The sequence below is a fragment of the Lepidochelys olivacea genome (genome assembly GCF_965140295.1).
Source record: "Lepidochelys olivacea isolate rLepOli2 genome assembly, chromosome: 5".
Classification (NCBI taxonomy): Eukaryota; Metazoa; Chordata; order Testudines; family Cheloniidae; genus Lepidochelys; species Lepidochelys olivacea.
In genome coordinates this window covers 87,798,514-87,819,571 of record NC_140415.1, presented here as the reverse complement: position 1 = coordinate 87,819,571, position 21,058 = coordinate 87,798,514, and the positions used below count along the sequence as shown (strand labels likewise).

Sequence of the window (21,058 nt, the reverse complement as noted above, 5' to 3'; positions counted from 1 at the left end):
AACTATGCTTATGACCATTACTAGCATGCAATCTTTTCCTGAATTAAAATAATCAATTGTTTAAAAAATCCTATTTTCATCATTATAGACATGTGGAGAGAATGAGCTATAGAGTTATATTTAATATTTCCTCTCCCCGACCCCCAGGAATTAGCATTCTTTATCATCTGGCATAGATAATGGAGAAGAGGGATCACATCACAGACAGAGAGAAATGGAGTGTTCTCGTGGACAGGGCCCAGAGCTAAAATTCAGGAGACCTCGGTTCCATGCTCAACTCTGTTGCTGACCTAGTGGGGGGTCTTTGGGAAAATCTCTGTTTCACTGATTGCCCTCTCCTTTGTCTGTCTTATCTATTTAAACTGTAAGCTCCTCTGGGCAGGAACTGACTCCTACTACGTGTCCACCCAGTACCTAACAACTTTAAGTGGGGCCTCTAGGCATTACTGTAATACAAATATTTTTGTATAAAAAGGAATCACATAATCTCCAGTGAGAACATTGCCAAATATTAGCTTCTTAATAGTCTAATAGGACAGTAACTGATTTCACTTTCCCAGATGGAAAATAAGATAAGATGCTCAAATTCTACAATTAAGGGACTCGTATAAGTACTTGCACCTTTAAAGCCTATTCTGCAATGCATAGGCATGCAAGTAGTTTGTTTCCTGGGATATTTGTCAGTAGTTTGAAATGTACACATTTGAATGTATGTCACAAAAGGGAAAAAAAGACTGCTTTGGAAATCTTCAGGTATAATATTCACATGAACAAGGATTACTCACATGAACAAGAGTTCCCGGACCGGACCCTTGGAATGGATCATTGATCCAAATATATTAGCTGACATGACACATTTCTGCATAGAAATCCATTTTCTGTTACCTGCAGTGATGTCACTCTGTGCTTTTCCTGGTTTATAGATGCTCATTTTAACTTTCCCATCACTCAGATAAAGGAGGAGACCACCTGAAGTCTGGTGTAGTTTACTGGACAACAGAAGTCCCTCCTTGTTCCAAGTGCGAAATTGGAAACTGATGGACACTTCATCTTGTCCTGATGTGCCAGGCAATGCTAGATAGCTACTGGAGCTCAGAAAAGTGACAGGAACCATCTGTGGCTCTGAACAAGAGAAGGATATGTTGCCCTGAAAATAAATAAAATAAATGCAGCATTAGGGAATGTTCTGAGAAAAACAGTTCATTCCACATGTAGTTGCATGAAGTTATGTGTGGACACCACACCACCTATGGTTCATCATGACAATGAACAAAGGCTAATGTTCATATTCATTTTGGATGTTTTAGTCCAAAATTCAGGTAGGACTATGAATAAATAAGAATATCAGACATCAAAAGAAACATTCACTAGGTTTTCATCAGAGCATAGAAGCCAATTCCCTCCTAGGCAATCATAGGGTAGATAGAGACCTGTAGCAAATAAGGTAAGATGCTGGGTTATACACATGACAGAATGAAATCCCAGGGAGTACACAGAAGTATTCTGTTTCTGTTTTATTTTGGACTCAGAATCTAGGAGCTTCAAGAGCTTAGTAGGACTTCCAGATGCCAGATAAAATTCCAGTGGTAGCAAGAGCCTGCTATGAGGTTTAAAGGAGATTAAATGCTTACAGGGACGAAGAGGTGTTGCAGAGGGGCTGGTTAGTGCTATATAGTGTTCCATATTTAGTTCTTGAGAAAGTCAGTTTATTGGACTGAAAAACAATCTTTCCAATTCAATCTGATTTGGTTTCTGCACTGAACTCACTCTGGCGGGTGGGGAAATGCAGATGTAATTGTAATTCACCCAAATAAGAAGCACAATTTTAGTAAAGCAGATGACTTCATTGCACATTAAGCAGTGGGGCTCTTTGTCTAGCTTGTTGGAGAAGGTGACTAGAGAGCCAAAGAGTTACCTGCTAATGGAGACAGCTCCATACCAGCGTCCCCACACTGACCCATCCCCCCACCACAGGTGACCAGAAGAGAAGAAGACTATTTATGCCAACATCTGTGCAGTAAAACTATGCTCTACCAGTGGAGGGCTGTAACATCTCTTTAAGAAAATATACATCCCCAAATCAGTAAAATATGTTTTCTTATGAAGAATCCAGAGTGAAACTGGAACACACACTTGCTTCTGGCTTTGACAACAATACATTATGTCTAGACAGCAACTAGATGCCCATAGCTGGTCTGTGCAAGCCGACTTGGGCTCAGAGGGCTTGGGCTGCTGCATGTTTCATTGCTGTGTAGATATCTGGACCCTGCAAGGTGAGAGGGTCCCAGAGCTTGGGCTCCAGCCTGAGTTGGAAGTCTACACAGCAATGAAACAGCCCCACAGCCACAGCCCAAGTCAGCTGGGATGGGCCAACTGTGGATTTTTTTTTTGCTGTGTAGACATACCATACGTTTCTCTGTTCTGTTTTTTATTGTCAGTGGGGTTGCGGGAGGAAGCTCTCTGTTTATGAATGCAACCACAGAAAGATGAATAGTAAACTCAGTTGCCCCACAGTGAAAAAGCAATCATCAGACTAATAAAACTTGTTAAAAGCTAAAAGCTTTACCATCTGCAGAGTCTCCTTTCACATCATTTGGACAGCTGCCTAATACCATATCAAACTAGCACACTGCCTATTTAACAGGAATTCTGTGGTAGCACAGATTTTCTGGCAGTTTTACAACCCGAAGACACTTCCTAAATATTTTTCAACCAGAGTAATACAGCAGTTTATATTATTTGAGATTAAGCTGATGCAATTTCTGATCTCTTGTTCAATTATTCTGTAACTACTTCTTACTAAACAAGTTCCCAAGAAGAGATGATCAGAAAGGATATTACCTACTTATTTCTTTTTTTTATCATTTTTATTGAATTTCTGGAATGTTTTCAGAACAGGTTCATGCAACAAGTAAAACAAATTAAAGCAGGGAAGGGCTCAAATATTCCAATTTATGGGAGAGATAGATGAACTGGCCTGACTGTTTAGCCATATTTTGGCCCCCAACTCAAAGAAAAACATTTTGAGGTTGGAAATGTCATTTATTTATTATAGTTATTTTCTTTTTCAATTCTTTGCTTCTAACATTGGAAGTGGAAATTCCAAAAACCTCAAAAAAAATAATGCTTGTGTGATATTGCCCTGAGAAGCAGCCGTAATTATAGCAACCCTTGCAAGGAAGTGTGCAGTAGTGAGTTTTGCAGTCCAAATTTCTGGATGCTAGAGGCTTGGATAGGTCAGATAAGTTGTTGAAACCAAACCCCTAACCGGTTGGGTTTGTTCAGTCACAGCTCTTGGTTGCACCATGGCAAATCGATTAAAACATACCAGGCTAAATTATATCTCTTCATATACAAGGCAGTATAAGATGAGGAAAAGCACACAAATGCCTAAGTGCTGCAGAAGTAGCCTATGTGAGACAAAATGCTCCTGCGTGCTGGTGAGGAATAGTGCATTTGCTATTTGCCTTTTTTTTTTTTTTAAAGCACCTTCTGGCATTTGCTAGGAGGCACAGCTAGTGAGGACATGGGCGCAACACTGCTGTACTCAGATAAGCCTCTCTACAGTTCTATGTGATAGAAGCAGCAGTGTCTGGCCTCAGCACTCCCAGAGCACAAGTACCCAAATTCTGTCTGCCTCTAGGAAAAAAGAACTGAGGATAGAAACCCTCAAGCTACTAAAATTCACATGGAAGCAGCCATATTGTAGCCCACATTTCTTGATGTAGACTGTGACTTGATGTTCTATGTATCAAAGGTTGCGAAGCTTTGGGTTATTATTATAGGACACTTGACTGTGACTTTTTTTCCCAGTAGGAATCGCTTACCATAATGTAGATCTGAGGTTTATGCCTCTTTGCCAGATCAATAACGTTTACTCCATTGTAATAAAGGTTTTCAAAACACCCATGAAAGTTCTTGAGTGGTAAGGTCCCTGATTTTCCAGGCACTGGGATCCCTCCAAAGCTGAGCTTAGAAAGAGAAGAGAAATCAATAATACTATTAAGTAATTTTCTGAAAATCTGCTTGCAAAGCTGATGATAAATTTTAACAACAGTATAGCAGCCGCAGACAGAAATTGACCAATTGTGAATCAATCTATTTTTTTAGCTCTTTGCTGTCATCAAATCTATTAGCTTAAAATATAGCTTTACAAAATGTAGACCATATAAAAATATATATGCATTAAAAATAATTTAACCTTAGAACCTGTATTTTCCTGAAGAGGCTCTTCAGGAGTTTTAGGGAAAAAAAAAAAAAAACCCAGGCCAAGAAAATGTATCTTACTTTCATAACTCAGAAAACCTTTAAATGTTTGAAGTAAATGCCATATATAGCATACAGCAGGAGTTCTCAAACTTTTTCATCGTGTGAATTATATTTTCATACAGAGATTATTTCTTGGACCAGTTTATCCTTCCATTTTTGATCTTTTATAACATCCTTGTAACAACTACAGCAATCATTTACATGGAAAAGTAATATTAGAAACATGTTTATGCATTTTTAGCCATCTTCATGAAAAAAAGTATTTTATCCTTTGAGGAAAGATTTAATCATACTGTCTGCTACAACTCTTCATTTTGGGCTAGATCCTACACGGTGCTGACCACTCTGGCTTTGATTCAACGAACTTCAGCATGCATAGGCTTAGCTTTAAGCATCTGAATGGTCCAGTTGAAGTAATAGGATACTCAGCGTTTAAATTTAAGTATGTGCTTAAGCAGCTTGCTGGATTTAGGCAAGAGTGTTCAGCACTTAACAGGATCAAAGCCCTTTATCTCCCATTCATCTGTTTTGTTTCTTTCAGCTGAAAATAGGAGGGGAGTCAGCATTATATGACCAGCCAGCACTCCACAAACCATCAGCAACTGCTCCAGGGACCAGAGTTTGGAAATCTCTGCAGTACATTATACACACTCCTTTACAGAAACCTGTAATTTGCAGAAATGAGAAAGATGTGTGGAAGATGTGAGACTCAGATGCTTGTTCACTGTACAATTTCTCGATTTGTCGTAAATGGAACTTTAAAACTAAACATTTCAGAGATGGACCTTGTCAGGTGGATTTTCTTTGACCACACCTTGTAGTGTGATCTTTGGGATGGGGGACCATACCTCCTCATATGTTTGTACAGGATTTTGGATGTTACTAGAAACCACCATAAAAATAATAATGAATATAGAAGCATAAAGATGATCTGTTGACACAGTTGTGCTGTTATTGACACAAACTGTGACCGTATATATCATTGTTGCGACTAGGATCCTATTGTTGCACCAGTTCTTCTACAGAGGAGGCCAAGTGGGCGTCTATGGAAAGGTTGTAGTTTGCTGGTTATGATTATGCTGTCTGTATATGTGTATCATTTTTGTATTTGAAGTTATGAATATTGGCTATATATTAGTTTGATTCTAAATAGCCTAAGTGAAGCATTTGGTTAGCTTCTCGAGAAAGGACTATTCTCAGTAAGTGCCCAATCAAGAAACACTTAAATGACAATAGACTTTGGGAGATGCCAATCCACATCTGAGCTTTCCTGGGAATGTTCAAACTAACATGTAAACAATGGCATTGGCCTGCAAAATGCTGAATCATCCATAGACATGTGATTTACCCAGATGGCTACAGACTCCATTTTGTTGCTGTGATTTTGCACAGGAGAACAAAGGGGTTTCCACCCACAAGAGAGAGAATATAAAAGGCCCTGAAAACCCCTCCATTTTGTCTTCAGCTGGCTCAAAAGATAGCCTCTCCACCCCAAAGAGATTCCTGAAAGAAACTGGAACAAAGGATGGTAACTACAGGGGTTTGAGTGATTGCTAGACTCAGACTAGGAAGGAGTCTAGTTTGTGAAAGAAGCTCATTGGAACATCTCTGAGGGTGAGATTTACCCGCATTTAGTTTCCTACTATATTAGGCTTAGACTTGCATGTTTTTGTTTTATTTTGCTTGGTAGTTTACTTTGTTCTGTCTGTTATTACTTGGAACCACTTAAATCCTATTTTTTATATTTAATAAAATCACTTTTTGTTTATTAATTAACCCAGAGCAAGTAATTAATTCCTGGGGGAGCAAACAGCTGTGCATATCTCTCTATCAGTGTTATAGAGTGTGAACAATTTATGAGTTTACCCGGTATAAACTTTATACAGAGTAAAACAGATTTATTTGGGGTTTGAATCCCATTGAGAACTGGGTGTCTGGGTGCTAGAGACACAGCAGTGGCCTGTAAGGTTTTGCAGAAGTATGGTAAGAAGACATTTCTCTGATCCATTCCTTCCAAATATAAACTTCACCGAAAGTTTGAATTACTACAAAATCCCTAAACAGTTCTGTTCCCTTCACTTATTTAATTGCATTTACATAACAAAAGTAATAAATGTAATAAATGAAAGGTAATTTTCACACCTCATAATCAAGGTCCAAATAACTGAATTCCCCCTTTGCATGAAAATGATGACTGTGTTTATCCACCGTAAAGTTTACTTGATTGTTAAAGTGTTCAATGAGGACTGAATGCCAGTGCTGATCATCCAAAAGGCTGCCCAGGGTAATATTAATTTGGCCATTAGCAGAATGAATTTTAGCATCACCTTGAGATGAGAAAAAGAACCAACTGTGAGATTAATTTCCTAAAACAATATGGATATTTAAACAGGCTACTAGTTTATGGAATGCAATAGGTTAAAATAAGCTTAATAAACAGGAACTTGTGACACAACATCGAATGGGTGCTGCAAGACTGTACACCCGATAGCCATTACCTAAATTAATGAATAAAGAAAGTTTTCCTTTTACTAATTGCAATGTGATGTGATCTCCATTCTGTCCTCCTCTGTGCAGTAGAATCCCATCCCTTTGCATTGTTTTAAACTTCAGCGAAATCACATCTTTCAGGGCACTCATGGATTTTTCATTGAATCTGTAGAGCAGGCAACTTTTCCCATCAAAATCAGCCACCTCAGACCCTAGCAATAAAAAGAAATGAAAGATAACTTGTAATCGTATGTTTAGCCAACACGGGTTTTAGTTTGCTTCATCGTGCACGGATGAAGTGTGAAGGAAGCCTTCCCCTCCCCATCCCACTACATACCAACTCAGGACCCCGTTAAAATGGGACTCCTTGTTCTCCGAAGTGCCAGGACTTCTCCAGACTCGCACCATTGCTGACACTAGACTCCCCAGAGTGAGTGGCTCAGAGGGGGCATAGCCTCTAAACACTTCTGTTACTTAAAGTATACTCTGATGCTTGCAAAAAGGTAGCACTGCAGCCTTGTGACCTGGAAGTTTTGGGCCTAATTCTGATCTCATAGTATTCTGACACCAGTGTAATTCTATTAAGTTCAATGTAATTGCTCCTGCTGTATACCAGTGTGAGAGGAGCATCAAGCTTATTACATCTTACTGAGTGAGGGACAAGACTTTCAAGCTACCCCAAGGTGGACAACAGCTTTAAGACACTATTAAGAGCAATCTGGTTTTATATTCATTTAAATTAATATTAGTTCATTTTATTCTGGAAAATGAATAAAGTTGATATTAGGAAAGAAAACTCATTAATTCTGATGTAGTTAGTCTGCCCTTGTTCTCTTCTCACCTAATGTAATTCCATTGACATCAAAAGAAATGCTCTTTTTCTACACCAGATGCAGAACACAGTGACAGTAGGGAGATTCATGTTTTTATGTTTTTTTCAGTTATTTTGTTTTCCATTTATAGTCTCAATGACTTATTATAATAGGTGCAAAAAGAAAAGGAGGGTTTGTGGCACCTTAGAGACTAACAAATTTATTTGAGCATAAGCTTTCGTGAGCTACAGCCCACTTCATCGGATGCACTATTGCAGCTGTGTGACAGTTGCCCCAATGAAGTCTACTTTCTGTCTTGTGACAATGTTTTATCTAGTCTCTTTCAAGGTCACATACATTCACTTCATCTGAAAAAAAAAGTGATTTTAGACCAATAAGATATAAAAGAATATCTGTCAAAATCAGTTGCATGTTGAACAAGAAAGACACGAAGGAACCGATACCACCAAGAAAAGCTCTTAGAATAGTCACACCTCATAAGTAAAGAAGAAAAAGGTAATTGTCCTTGAAAGATACATTTGTGAAATAAATGAAGATGTAAAGGGCACCCAATAAAATATTAAGTTACTTTTCAACTGACTGACTCACTGACTTCTTCCAAGTCAATGGAATCGCATTATCTATTTACTAACATTATTTAATTTGACCAAAAAAAATGGCTCCACATTGTGGCATAAAAATGAACTCAATTCAAATGACCTATAGTATTTAATGTTAGCCATTTGTTTTCACCACTCAAAAATCCTTGTCAATTTAATGCAGCTATGTTTTAAGAATGTAGTCTGTTGATTTTCTCCACATCTTGTTAATGTACTTAGTTCTTATGAAGAATTCATTTACCAAGTGCACAATGAATATGCATTACATTCTGCCTAAAAAGAATGTTCATTTGACTATTGTCCTTTGTAATTCCACTGAATAAATGTTGAAAGTAAAAACACAAATACATGGCAAATACAAATGATGTGCTTTTATGTTTATTAGATTGCAATAAACACGTAGGAGTGTCAATAAGACTGGGCTTTTCTTTTTAAAGCTTTCACAAATATAACTATGCAGTTAAAACACTCATTAGACATATCCTTAACAGGCACTGACAATGGTGTGCTTTCATAATCGGTAACACACATATATTGGTATTAGCTGTTGAGCAAGTTGAGCAACAGAGGAAGAATAATAAATATATTCCTGCTCTCCAAAATCACTTCACTATTCACAATGAGCTTAACCCTGTAGTATTTCCTCAGTCCTTACTCAGGCAAAAAATACCCTTTAATATGAATGAATGAAGACTGTGAAAAAAATGGTTTCAGAGTAGCAGCCGTGTTAGTCTGTATTCTCAAAAAGAAAAGGAGGACTTGTGGCACCTTAGACACTCACCAATTTATTTGAGCATAAGCTTTCGTGAGCTACAGCTCACTTCATTGGATGAAGTGAGCTGTAACTCACGAAAGCTTATCTCAAATAAATTCGTTAGTCTCTAAGGCGCCACAAGTACTCCTTTTCTTTTTGTGAAAAGAATGTAACTATTGATGAGAGAAATTATAATCATTCTTGTGCATCTACCATTTTTACCATCAATGTATTCCCACCAGAGTGAGAGTGGGAGGAAGAGGAAGAGAGAGAGAGAGGACAAAATGCATACTGGCCATCAGGGTAGAAGTTTATGATTCTAATTAAGAAAGAGTGTTACTACTTTTTTGCCCTTTACTATAGCCATTAACTCATATTTCGGTGAGTTTGTTACCTGAATATCAGTCTCAGTAGGTTTCCTCTTCTGCCCTTCAAGTAAAAATGTTATAAGAAAGGTATATGAAAAGGCTGATTCAGTTTGTGACTGAAAATCTTCTAATTATCATTTTTCACAAAGTCAAAACACAAGTATGTTTTCAGAATTATTTAGTCCAAAATTTAGCTATACCCCCGAAGATACACAAGTCCCAAAATACAGCAGAGCTGTCATAAATCACAGAATGCTGCAGCTCCCTGCATGCCACAGAATCAAATTTTTCAGTGGTTCTCAACCAGAAAGTAGAGAAGTTTTGGATAAACCTAGCCAAAGTATTAGTTGCAAACAACAGGTTTGAGTTTTGCAAATTTGTTTATTGTTTGAAATTGTTCAATGAACACTCCATAGAAACAAATTTCAAACTCTATTCACTGCATGTATTCCTTAATCGTTATCACTTTAGTCACATGTATTGTTCCTGGTTGGATAACTGTCACTGTTAAAGAGGAGGAAATGAAGATCAAGTCACAAGGCCTCTGTTTCTTTTAGGGAGAGAGGATGGGAACAGTTTATGAAGTTAGGCAGAGCTAGGTTTGCCATTTGAATCAGGCTTTGCATGAAACAAAACTGCTGGAAAAATTAGGTTACTGTAAAATCATAGATAATGGGCCACATTTAAAACTATAGTTTTCTCATCACATTTGCACAGAGTTCTTGCAAGTGTATGTATTATCCTAGCTATACAAATTGTGGACAGACCTTTGTCCAGCTTACTTAATTGTTCCAGGGATTTTGTGTAGCCCTAGTATAAAGGGGGCCGTCACAAAGTCTTTGCTGCAATCACTTAACAGTATTAGTGCCAGGGCTCTGGCCTGGAGGTTTGGGGATCATGATGTTACGTTGCTGTTCAGCATTGTCTCCCATCTCAATTAATGTGTCTACCAGGAACATTTCTTGAATTTACTAGTGTCCATTTTTAAAATTCTGTCTTTATAGAGCACAGCCATTGTCACAAACCCATTAGAAATTGTAACAAAAGTGTACGTATCTGGTCCCATTTAGGAAAGGGATAGTTGGATCCCTGTAATGGCCTCCAAGTCAGCGAAACATTTCAACACATCTGTCTGTCTGTTGTGTGAAATGTGAATTGTTTGTAGCTGCGTTTACTGGTCACCCGCAGATGGACTGAGCAAGAGAGGTAGTAGTTGAGGGGAAAAAGGAGTCTGCCAAAGAGACATATTTAGGTTCCATGGAGCTGCCAGGGGACAAGTCTAACATTGACACTGGCAGCAGAGCTTCATCCTCACAATCTGACATTTCATCTACTGACAAACCACAGGAAACTGCTGCAGAGATGTATCTGTCTAATTTGCACCCTTTGAATAGAAAGAACAAGCAGCCAGGGGCTGAGAGCCATTATTTTTTGTAAATATAGAGGATGTGTTGCCCAACCACAGCATGATGCAGTTGAGGTCAATATATCTGGGGAAGAGTATTCATCTGCAGCTGAGAAAGAAAAAAAAATGCCAGTTACACTTAAGGAGGATGAAATGGAGAAACTTCACAGAGGCAGCAGGAAAAAAAAAACAGAACATGGAGCACAATACTACGGGGGGACTCTTATTATTAATATATAATTTCAAAACTTATTATTGCTATTTGTATTGAAGCAGTGCATTAGAGGCCAAGCAGGTCAGGGCTCCTTTGTACTGGGCACTGTAGAGAAAATGACAGTCCCTGTCCAAAAGAACTTACACTCTAAAACATGCTGTGTGGAAAACTGACAACAACTGCCTTACTTATATGGATATCTTTTCTGGAGATCATTTACTTCATTTCACTGATAAGCTGAAGCCACCACAGCGTGAGAGAGATCGAGGATACTAGCTATCAGTACTTGGGAGCTGTCACTTGGATGACAGATAATATACCAGACAATTCAGAATTAGTGCTAGCTATGATACAGTATATGTTTTCCCCAAAATATCATTGCTGTTGCATATGATTACATGGAAGACATACTTAGGGGTGTCTGGCCTTCTCTGAAATCCAGTGTAGAAATTGTAGAGGGGGATCAGCTGGGCTACGGCAATTTTTTCAAGCAAAATTAAACCTATTGCTGTGCAAAAATGCATGCAACGGGTGGCTTTTGATTTCATGTACCTGGAACAGCATTATACTGCATGGAAGAGAAAGATGTGAGACCTTACAAAAGAAACTACTACTCCCACTTCCCCACACATACCTACAGACATAGAAACATGATTAATCAGTAGACTTTTCTTACTAACATAATCTGGGGACCTTTCTGATGTTCTCTTTAAATAAGTGAAAGTGATTTTTTTTTTTTTGCATAGAAGCGTAAGTGTCCATGCTACAGAATTCAACAACTAAATATTCTGTGGTTTCATGTTGTGAGCTGCATGTGCTCTCAGGCTTTGGAGTACCTCTGAAAAGAGGAGATGAAGAACAATTATATTGAGCATCATAGGTGACATTTGCTCATCTGTAGAGGGCCAGCACAAGCCTTATGCCACACCTAAATTCCACTTCTAGGGCTAACGTGAGACTTAAGTGGTGTATAGATCCTATATTGGCCCTCCCAGCAGGGACAGATTTAATCCTTTTTAGACGGTTAGCTCTTCAAATCAGGGATATTGTCTGCATATCTGTGGATAAAGCACCCATATTACCATACTCCCTCCGTTTGCTGTATAAATCACAATTGCTATAGGAGGTAGAAATCATGCCAGTGAGGGTTGAAAGAGTGATTTAAATGGATCTACACTGATTTATACCACTGGAGGATCTAGCCTATGGTTTTCACTTATTAATGCAACAGTCCATCTTGAATGAGTTGCTACCGTGGAAGGTTATACATGTCTCCAGAGTGTCAAGACAAAACAACATCCTGTAACTCAGTTATTAGCTAGCAGTACTGACCAAAAAATGAATAAGTCACATCCCTTTACCCAGGAACCATCAGAGTGATATCCAAAATGGCAAATGGTAGCATACTATTTTTATTACCTACATATATCTGCAATGTTTAATGGTGATGGGCCAAATCCTACTCTTAAATACATTGGTGTAAATGTAGAGTAACTCCACTGAGTTCAACAGAATCACTCCAGATTTCATGTGGTTGTAGTATTTGGGAAAATATAACTCTAATTGAGAAGTAAATATTCTATGAAAAAGAGTATATGTTAACATTGAATGTTGCATAATATGATATATATAATTTCCAGAGTGGGAATGGAACTATAACAAGGGAATGGAGAATTAACATAAGGCTGTAACTGGGGAATGTACAATGTAATTTAATGACTGAGGAATCACTATTTTGGGCATTATTTCAGAATCTATAGAAGGTGGAGGTGTTCAGCACTTTGCTGCATACAGAAAGAGAATATGTGATTATAAGGATTGATGTAAAAGATTTATTGTCATGAGTTTGAGACAGTTGCATTAATTCTGATTAATGATGCCATTGCAATAGTCAGGTGGGTATAGCTGATCCCAAATGAGCACGAGTAAAACTCTACCCCACATCATACCATCATATATTGTGTAAATACCAAGTATGTTACTTATAAACTATTTTAAAAATGCTTTAGATTGTCATTTTAAAAATGGTATTCGAGCTATTGCATTCATATGTTAAAAGCAAGGATTGTACAGCAGTGTTAAAATGACAGAAGAAGTGGAAAATCCCAACCACAGTGGATAAATCTTGTTTTTCATGTCAAGACTGAGCTTTTCTTTTTCTTTAAGGTAACTGTGTCTCTGATTAAAAAAAAATCCCGCCAGTTGTTTTTCTTTTTAATGTCTTCTCCCATCTTTCAGAGTATAGGAACACAAATGCTGCCTGGTTCCTTGTAATTTACCCATTGCTCCTGTTTTTCCTGAGTTGGGAGAGGGTGTGTTAATACTTGATTAGAACTTATTTATATTAATAACGTTTCAAATTTATTATATTTATTTAAATTTATAAAGTGAAGTTTCAACGCCAAACATATTGTGTGTGCGACTCTTATGTTCCAATAACTACTTGCCCATAAGGCTGAAAGTTAATTGCAATACACACACACACACACACCATATAAAAAAGGTAATTTCACTCAAAATAAATTTAGGTTTAAGAAACAGAGCAATAATTCTAAACTAGACATTAAAATCAACAAAATATCAAATAATATATAACAATGTTTTGCAATTCTGTGGGACGACCAATTAATCATTTAAGCCTAATAATATCCCTGTTAAGCAGGATAGCAGTATTAAAACAGACTTATGGACATGTAAATTGAGGCACAGAGAAGCGAATAGATATGTCCAAGGTAACAAAGTGAGTCAGTGGCAGAGCCAGAAATTGAATCTAATTGTCAACTCCCAGCTTGGAGCTGCTACTTCATTTTACACCAGACACTGTAGCCTTATCTATAGTTAAGGATTACTTTAACTAATTACCCACTCCAAGGTGAGTGTTCTCACCTACTTTCATCTGTAAGAGTTCAGCCCCACGATTAACTACTGTAGTGAGGTTATCAACAGAAGGGGGAACCCCGTAGTTAAAGTTAAGATTTTGTTAATCCACGACAGTGGATCCAGAACTATCAGCCACCATGGTGGCAGTTGCTGGACCCCACCACTTCCCACATCAGGGCTTGGGCTGTCTTCCCTCACCATCGGGGTTCGGGCTTCAGTCCTCCCCCTGAGAATCCCCTTCCCATTATTTTTAGTAAAAGTCAAGGACAGGTCACTGGCAATAAACAAAAATTCACGGAAGTCCGTGATCTGTCTGTGACTTTTACTAAAAATAATGGGAAGGGGATTCTCAGGGGGAGGACTGAAGCCCGAACCCCGATGGTGAGGGAAGACAGCCCAAGCCCTGATGTGGGAAGTGGTGGGGTCCAGCAACTGCCACCATGGTGGCTGATAGTTCTGGATCCACTGTCGTGGCTGACAGCTCTGTGGCCCCCGCTGCAGCCCCAGTGACTCAGAGCTCTGGGGTCCCTGCCCCCTGAGCTGGCTGATGGCTCCGGGTCTCCACTGTCCCAGGGGCTGGGAGCTCCTGGTGCCTGTAGCAGCTGGGAGCTCTGGATTCCCCCACTGCCCGCAGTACCTCGGAGCTCCAGGGCTGATGGTTGGGAGCTCTGGGTCCTCCCGCTGCCTGCCTAGTGTTGCCAACTTTCTACTCTCACAAAACCGAACACCCTTGCCCTGCCCCCTGCCCCACTCCATCACCCCTCCCTCTGTTGCTCGCTCTCCCCACCCTCACTCACTCGCTCATTTTCACCAGGCTGGCTCGGGGGTTGGGGTGTGGGAGGGGTGAGGGGTTGGGCTGGGGGTGTGGACTCTGAGGTAGTGCCAGGGATGAGAGGCTTGGGGTGCAGGAGGTGTTGCCCTGGATTTGAGGGGCATGTATACCCCAGAATGTGATCAAACTAATTGCAACCACATTATGTGCATTCAGCCACCCTAAATTAATAAAATAAAACACCACATAGTTAATGGTTAATTTGGAGACAGGCTTTCAGAAGCAAGGTTAGATCTAGCTTGCAGTTTCTGCTAATCAGAATGGGAGGAGGGGACAAACAAGTAAACAATTAAAACTAAAAACCTTAATGGTTAAAAAACCTTTAGTCTAAATGCCTCTAATATTAAAAAATATTAAAAATTTTAAAAAATAATAATACCAGAGGGGCCATTATAACCTATGTATTTTATAAAAATTAATTATAAAAAATAGCTAATAAAATGTACTTTAAAGCACTCCTCTGAAGCCATTTAAAAAAATCCATTTTTCCCAATATCCTTTCTCCAACTGGCCACAGCAAACCTGCTGTTAATTAGTCAATATCTTTCCAGATATTAGGTAAATATCTGGGATGTTCTAAACCTATTGCTTATGTTTGTGGGAGCTTAAATCTAATAAACTTCAGTTTTAAATAAAGCACACTGCCTTCCATAAATCTTATCAGATGGAAGTGCTGTAGTTCCTGTTAATTTATTGCTTACACCATGTCATAAATATAAAGGGAAGGGTAAACCCCTTTAAAATCCCTCCTGGCCAGAGGAAAAATCCTCTCACCTGTAAAGGGTTAAGAAGCTAAAGGTAACCTCGCTGGCACCTGACCAAAATGACCAATGAGGAGACAAGATACTTTCAGAAGCTGGGAGGAGGGAGAGAAACAAAGGGTCTGTGGCTGTCGGTAGGCTGCTTTTGCCGGGGATAGACCAGGAATGGAGTCTTAGAACTTTTGGTAAGTAATCTAGCTAGGTATGCGTTAGATTATGATTTCTTTAAATGGCTGAGAAAAGAACTGTGCTGAATAGAATGACTATTTCTGTCTGTGTGTCTTTTTTGTAACTTAAGGTTTTGCCTAGAGGGATTCTCTATGTTTTGAATCTAATTACCCTGTAAGGCATCTACCATCCTGATTTTACAGGGGTGATTCCTTTACTTCTATTTCTATTAAAAGTCTTCTCGTAAGAAAACCGAATGCTTTTTCATTGTTCTCAGATCCAAGGGTTTGGGTCTGTGGTCACCTATGCAAATTGGTGAGGATTTTTACCAAACCTTCCCCAGGAAGTGGGGTGCAAAGGTTGGAAGGATTTTGGGGGGAAAGAAGTATCCAAACTACGTTTCCAAGTAAACCCAGTTAGAGTTTGGTGGTGGCAGTGGATATTCCAAGGACAAAGGATAAAATTAATTTGTACCTTGGGGAAGTTTTAACCTAAGCTGGTAAAAGTAAGCTTAGGAGGTTTTCATGCAGGTCCCCACATCTGTACCCTAGAGTTCAGAGTGGGGGAGGAACCTTGACACACCGGCTGAAGTAAAATAGTTAAGTTGCCCTTGTTGGGGGTTCTGAAAACCCTGGGTAATAAAGGGGGCTTCAGGCTGTGGGGTGAGGGATTCAGAGTATGGGAGGGGGCTTCAGGCTGAGGCAGGAGGTTGAGGTGTGGGAGAGGGTACGGGCTCTGGGCTGGGGCCAGGGATGAGGGATTTGGGGTGTAGGAGGGGGCTTCATGCTGGGGCTGAGGGTTTCATAGTGTAGGAGGGGGCTTTGAGCTGGGGCAGGAGGTTGCAGCGCGTGTGTGGGGGAACAGGCTCTGGGGTGGGCCCAGAAATGAGGGGTTATGGGTGCAGGAGGGTGCTCCAGACTAGGGCAGGGGTTGCGGTGTGGGGGGTGTGAGTGCTCTGGCTGGGAGTGTGGGCTTTGGATGAGGGCTTTGGGGTTCAGGAGGGAGTCCAGGCTGTGGCTGAGGGGTTCAGAGTGTGGGAGGGGGCTCCTGGCTAGGCAGAGGGTTGGGGTATGGGGGTGAGGTCTCTGGCTGGGAGTGCAGACTCTGGGGTGGGGCTGGGATGAGCGGTTTGGGGTGTAGGAGGGTGCTCTGGACTGGGACCGAGGGGCTTAGAAGGCAGGAGGGGGATCAGGGCTGTGGCAGGGGCATAGGGCAGTGTGAGGGCTCCAGCTTGGGGTGTGGGCTCTGGTGTGGGGCTGGGGATGAGGGGTTTGGGGTGCAGGAGGGTGCTCCAGGTTGAGACCGAGGGGTTTGGAGGACAGGGTGGGGATCAGGGCTGGGAAAGGGGTCGGGGCATGGGCGGGACTCAGGGGTGCAGGCTCCGGGCAGTGCTTACCTCAGCAGCTCCCACAAGCAGTGGTATTTCCCCCCCTCCGGCTCCCAAATCCTCTGCATGCTGCCCCATCTGCAGGAGCCACCCCCACAATTCCCATTGGCCGCGGTTCCCGGCGAATGGGAGCTGCAGAACCTCTGCTAGAGGCAGGAGCAGAGTACGGAGCCCCCTGGCTGCCCCTATGTGTAGGAGCTGCAGGGGGAACATGCCGCTGGTTCCAGGAGTCACGCGGAGCCATGGGAGGGACCCTGCGTTAGCTGCCAACTGTTCTTCTAATGGCCCAGTCAGCAGTGCTGACCGGAGCTGCCAGGGTCCCTTTTTGACCAGGTGTTCTGGTTGAAAACCAGACACCTGGCAACCCTATGCCCATGGTGCCTGAGAGCTCCTGGTTTCCCTGCTGCCTATGGTGGCTCCAAGCTTCAGGGCCCCCACCAGCTGACAGCTCTGGCACCGCTGCCTGGAGGCTCAAGTGGAAAATGTCACGTAGGTCTCTGAAAGTCACGGAATCTGTGAATTCTGTGACCTCCATGACATAATCTTATCCCTACCCACAGTGCACAACAGACTATAGTGATCTTTCTACAATATTTATTTTTATTAGCAAACCAAACAAAAATACACACACTGCAATCTGTTAAAGGAGAGAGAGCAAAAGCAATACAGTACACATAGTATTTGCATTATACACAGCATGCCTTGCAGAAAAAACCTCAAGTGTTTGTCATCATCCTCACCATCATCAGCACCACCAGTGGTTGTCATTATGGGGTCTCCCCCACCACAGCATGCAGGCCAGGATACAGATGTTGTAATGTGTTATGCTTACACCAACTGGGGTTCAACTCCTTTTTCTTATTTGAACACTTACACCTCACTACTTTTGGGGTGCCCTATTTTTCCTTTGTTATTTTCCTTTTACTTATTAACATTTCATAGAATCATAGAAGATTAGGTTTGGAAGAGACCTCAGGAGGTCATCTAGTTCAACCCCCTGCTCAAAGCAGGACCAACCCCAACTAAATCATCCTAGCCAGGGCTTTGTCAAGCCAGGCCTTAAAAACCTCTAAGGATGGAGATTCTACTACCTCAGTACGTAACCCATTCCAGTGCTTCACCACCCTCCTTGTGAAATATTTTTATCACATTATCACCATGGTAACAGATAAGAAAGTCTAACATTTCACCCCAGCTATCAACAGTCATCTTGTGGTGTCTACCGATCTTTCATTGACATTATTATTCAACATTTACCGATATTTTCAAAACATCAGCATATCATTAACATAGATACAAAGTCAGCAGGTTTATTAATTTAGTTATCCTAAATTTTCTTAGCTTATTTATCCTAAATCCTAAAGCCTAATTTGGCTAAGCTAAATATTTTACAAGCCTGAGCCCTGTAGGCCCTATTACAACATTAATTCTTATATTTTTTAGGTTTTTATATTTTATTTTAAGAAATAGGATTTATTTGGTAGTGTGATCACCCGGGGGAGGCTTAGGAGGCGTTGAAATCCTAGTGAAGAGTATGACGACAGTGTGGAACTCTCTTGGAGCTAGAATTGCAGGCTGTCCACAGACTCAGGGAAAACAAGGCTCCCTCAACAGTTTGTGCCCAGTTTGAGTTGGGGACATGGAGTCTGCTGAGCCCTGTCCTAAGGCTATCTTAATCTCTCTCACTCTCTCTGTTTCCAGGGCCTCCAAGGAAGAGAAATGGACAAGAAGAAGGAAGCCTTGAAGAAACAGCAAGCAAATAGGAGGAAAGAAAGCAGTTAGGGTTCAAGTCACGGTCCTGTTGCTTACGGGGATGTTGAGCTCCTTGGAACCCTGAGCAGTGTGACCTCCCTGTAATTCAGGGTAAGGTCTCTGCCCTCTTGCCCTTTTGGCATTATGCCCTGTTGGCAGTCTAGTCAATTTGACAACCCTGTAACGAGGGTTCATGTCATGAGCCTCTCTCTCTTTTATGGGACAGATCGAGGCCTTTGGTACCTTGAGCTGTGTGGCCTCCCTGTAATTCAGGGTAACATCTCTGTCCTTCAGATTCTTGGTATTAGACCCCTGTAGCCAGCTAATATTAATGGACCTTCAATGGACAGTCCTGTAATTCAGGTGCATGTTGAATCCCTCTAGTTTAGAAAGGCTATCTTTGTGCCATTGGTACTGTGACTGGCTTGTAATTTGGGTTCGGTCTCCACCCTCTTGCCCTGTTGGCTTTGTGGTCCGTTGGTAGTCTAGCTGGTGTGATCCCCCCTGTAACTAGGGTATAGGTCGCACCTCTTTTGATGATGGGGGCTTTAGAGCCAGTTTCATTCCATGGCCCATGTGACCACCCTGTAATCAGGTCTCTCCCCTTTTGTCTGTTGCAGTTACTCTCTTTTGTTCAGCTAGTCCAAGTGACTCCTCCGTTATTAGGATAAGAGTTGCCATACTCTTGCTTAGGTGGGGGACATATCTTTGAGCTGTTTGACCACCCTGTAATGAGGGTTCAGATCAGCTCTTTTGGCCTCTTGATATTATGCTCTTGTGGCTGCCTAGTGAAAGGGACTCCCCTGTAATGAGGGTGTAAGTCACGTGGCCACGGTTTATGGGGGATATTAGACTCTTTGGAACCCTGAGCAGTGAGACCTCCCTGTAATGAGGGCTCAGGTCTCTGTTGGCAGTCCAGTCAGCATGACAACCCTGTAATTAGGGTGCATGTAATGATTTTCTCTCTTTTATGGGACATATTGAGGCCTTTGCTGCATTAACCTGTGTGACCTCCCTGTAATTGAGGTTGTCTCCCTCATTGATATACATGGAGGATTGGGGGCATTTTAGTAATTTGGGCAGTGTGACCTCCCTGTACCTAGGGATCGAGTCCCTGCCCTTTAGTCTCTTGACATGATGCTACCATAGCCCGCTGGTCAGAATGAGCATCCTGTACGTAAGGTACACGTCTCATCAGTTACTATTCATCATGTCCCCTCCCCACTCAAATAAACTATGTCCAGAATAGCCCATTACACTCTTTGCCAGCTTGACTGGGATTATTCAGCCAAGCTTCATGATTCTACCCCACTTTGTTGTTGGAGACAAAAGATTTTGCAGCAGTTTTAAAAAAAGAGATTCCTTTGGCAGTTTTGGCATCCATCAGTGTAAGTGTTCTTTTTTTTCATTGCTCTTGTGATATATGTCCACTATTTCACACTGTTCTTAGTGATCTTACTGAATTTTGTATTAATAATTTTGAACTGTGCTGTGTATGAGTTCTCATGTGGAAATTTGGAGATCTTGATTTTCGATTAGGATTTTCTTGGGAGTCGTTTATCTTTCTTGGAACTGTACTAATTTAACTAGCTCATTAGAGTTATTTCCCCTAAATTATATTGCATTATATTGTAGTCACTATTTATAATTTCCCTCTTAAATGCTGGGCAAAATTCTTGCTAAACCCTGCTTTGATGTTGCCTGTGATTTCTATAGCTATGAATCATGGTTTCACCCCAGTTTTGCTTTCCAGAGATTGTATCCATTTTAGGTAATTTGAAAAATCTTGAGTTTATTTGAATACATTGTTATGTGTACAATCCTTTTGTCCTTTGATTTTGGAATTCATTTCTTACTGCTTTTAATAATTGTTTCTGGGTTTTGTTTTGAGAATTTTAAACTTCTTTGGAGTTTTGCTAAAAAATATTTTGCATGCTCTTTCCAACCTCATAGGGACAAAGGGACAATAAGAAAGTCCCCAACTAAAAAGTAAGAAAAAAGAGTGAAAAGGAACTATGGAAAAATAGAGGGGAAACACATGCTGAGAGTATAATTATTGTTAATCCCAGTAATTATGAGATACTTCTAGCACAAATCACACAATAATCTTGTAACAAAGCCTGATGCCACCTCTATCCACATATTTATTCAAGTGACACCATCATAGGACCTAATCATATTAGCCATGCCATCAGGGGATTGTTCACCTGCACATCTACCAATGTGATATCTGCCACCAATGCCCCTCTGATTATCACTACAAAAGTTTTTTTTCTCCTGCTGATAATAGCTCATCTTAGTGAGCTGTAGCTCACAAAAGCTTATGCTCAAATAAATTGGTTAGTC

The 21,058-nt window shown here is 40.7% G+C and overlaps 1 protein-coding gene across 1 annotated transcript in view; it reads right to left on the bottom strand.

The window, feature by feature from the left end:
• The window catches only part of CNTNAP4 (contactin associated protein family member 4), a 297,285-nt gene that overhangs the window by 94,536 nt on the left and 181,691 nt on the right, over nucleotides 1-21,058 (bottom strand). Inside the window, exons 5-8 of the mRNA XM_084627719.1 lie at nucleotides 6,768-6,971; nucleotides 6,412-6,596; nucleotides 3,828-3,971; nucleotides 886-1,147 (exon numbers count right to left, since the gene is read on the bottom strand). Of these exons, the coding sequence (XP_084483845.1) occupies nucleotides 886-1,147; nucleotides 3,828-3,971; nucleotides 6,412-6,596; nucleotides 6,768-6,971 (795 nt within the window). The remainder of the gene's footprint in view (nucleotides 1-885; nucleotides 1,148-3,827; nucleotides 3,972-6,411; nucleotides 6,597-6,767; nucleotides 6,972-21,058) is intronic.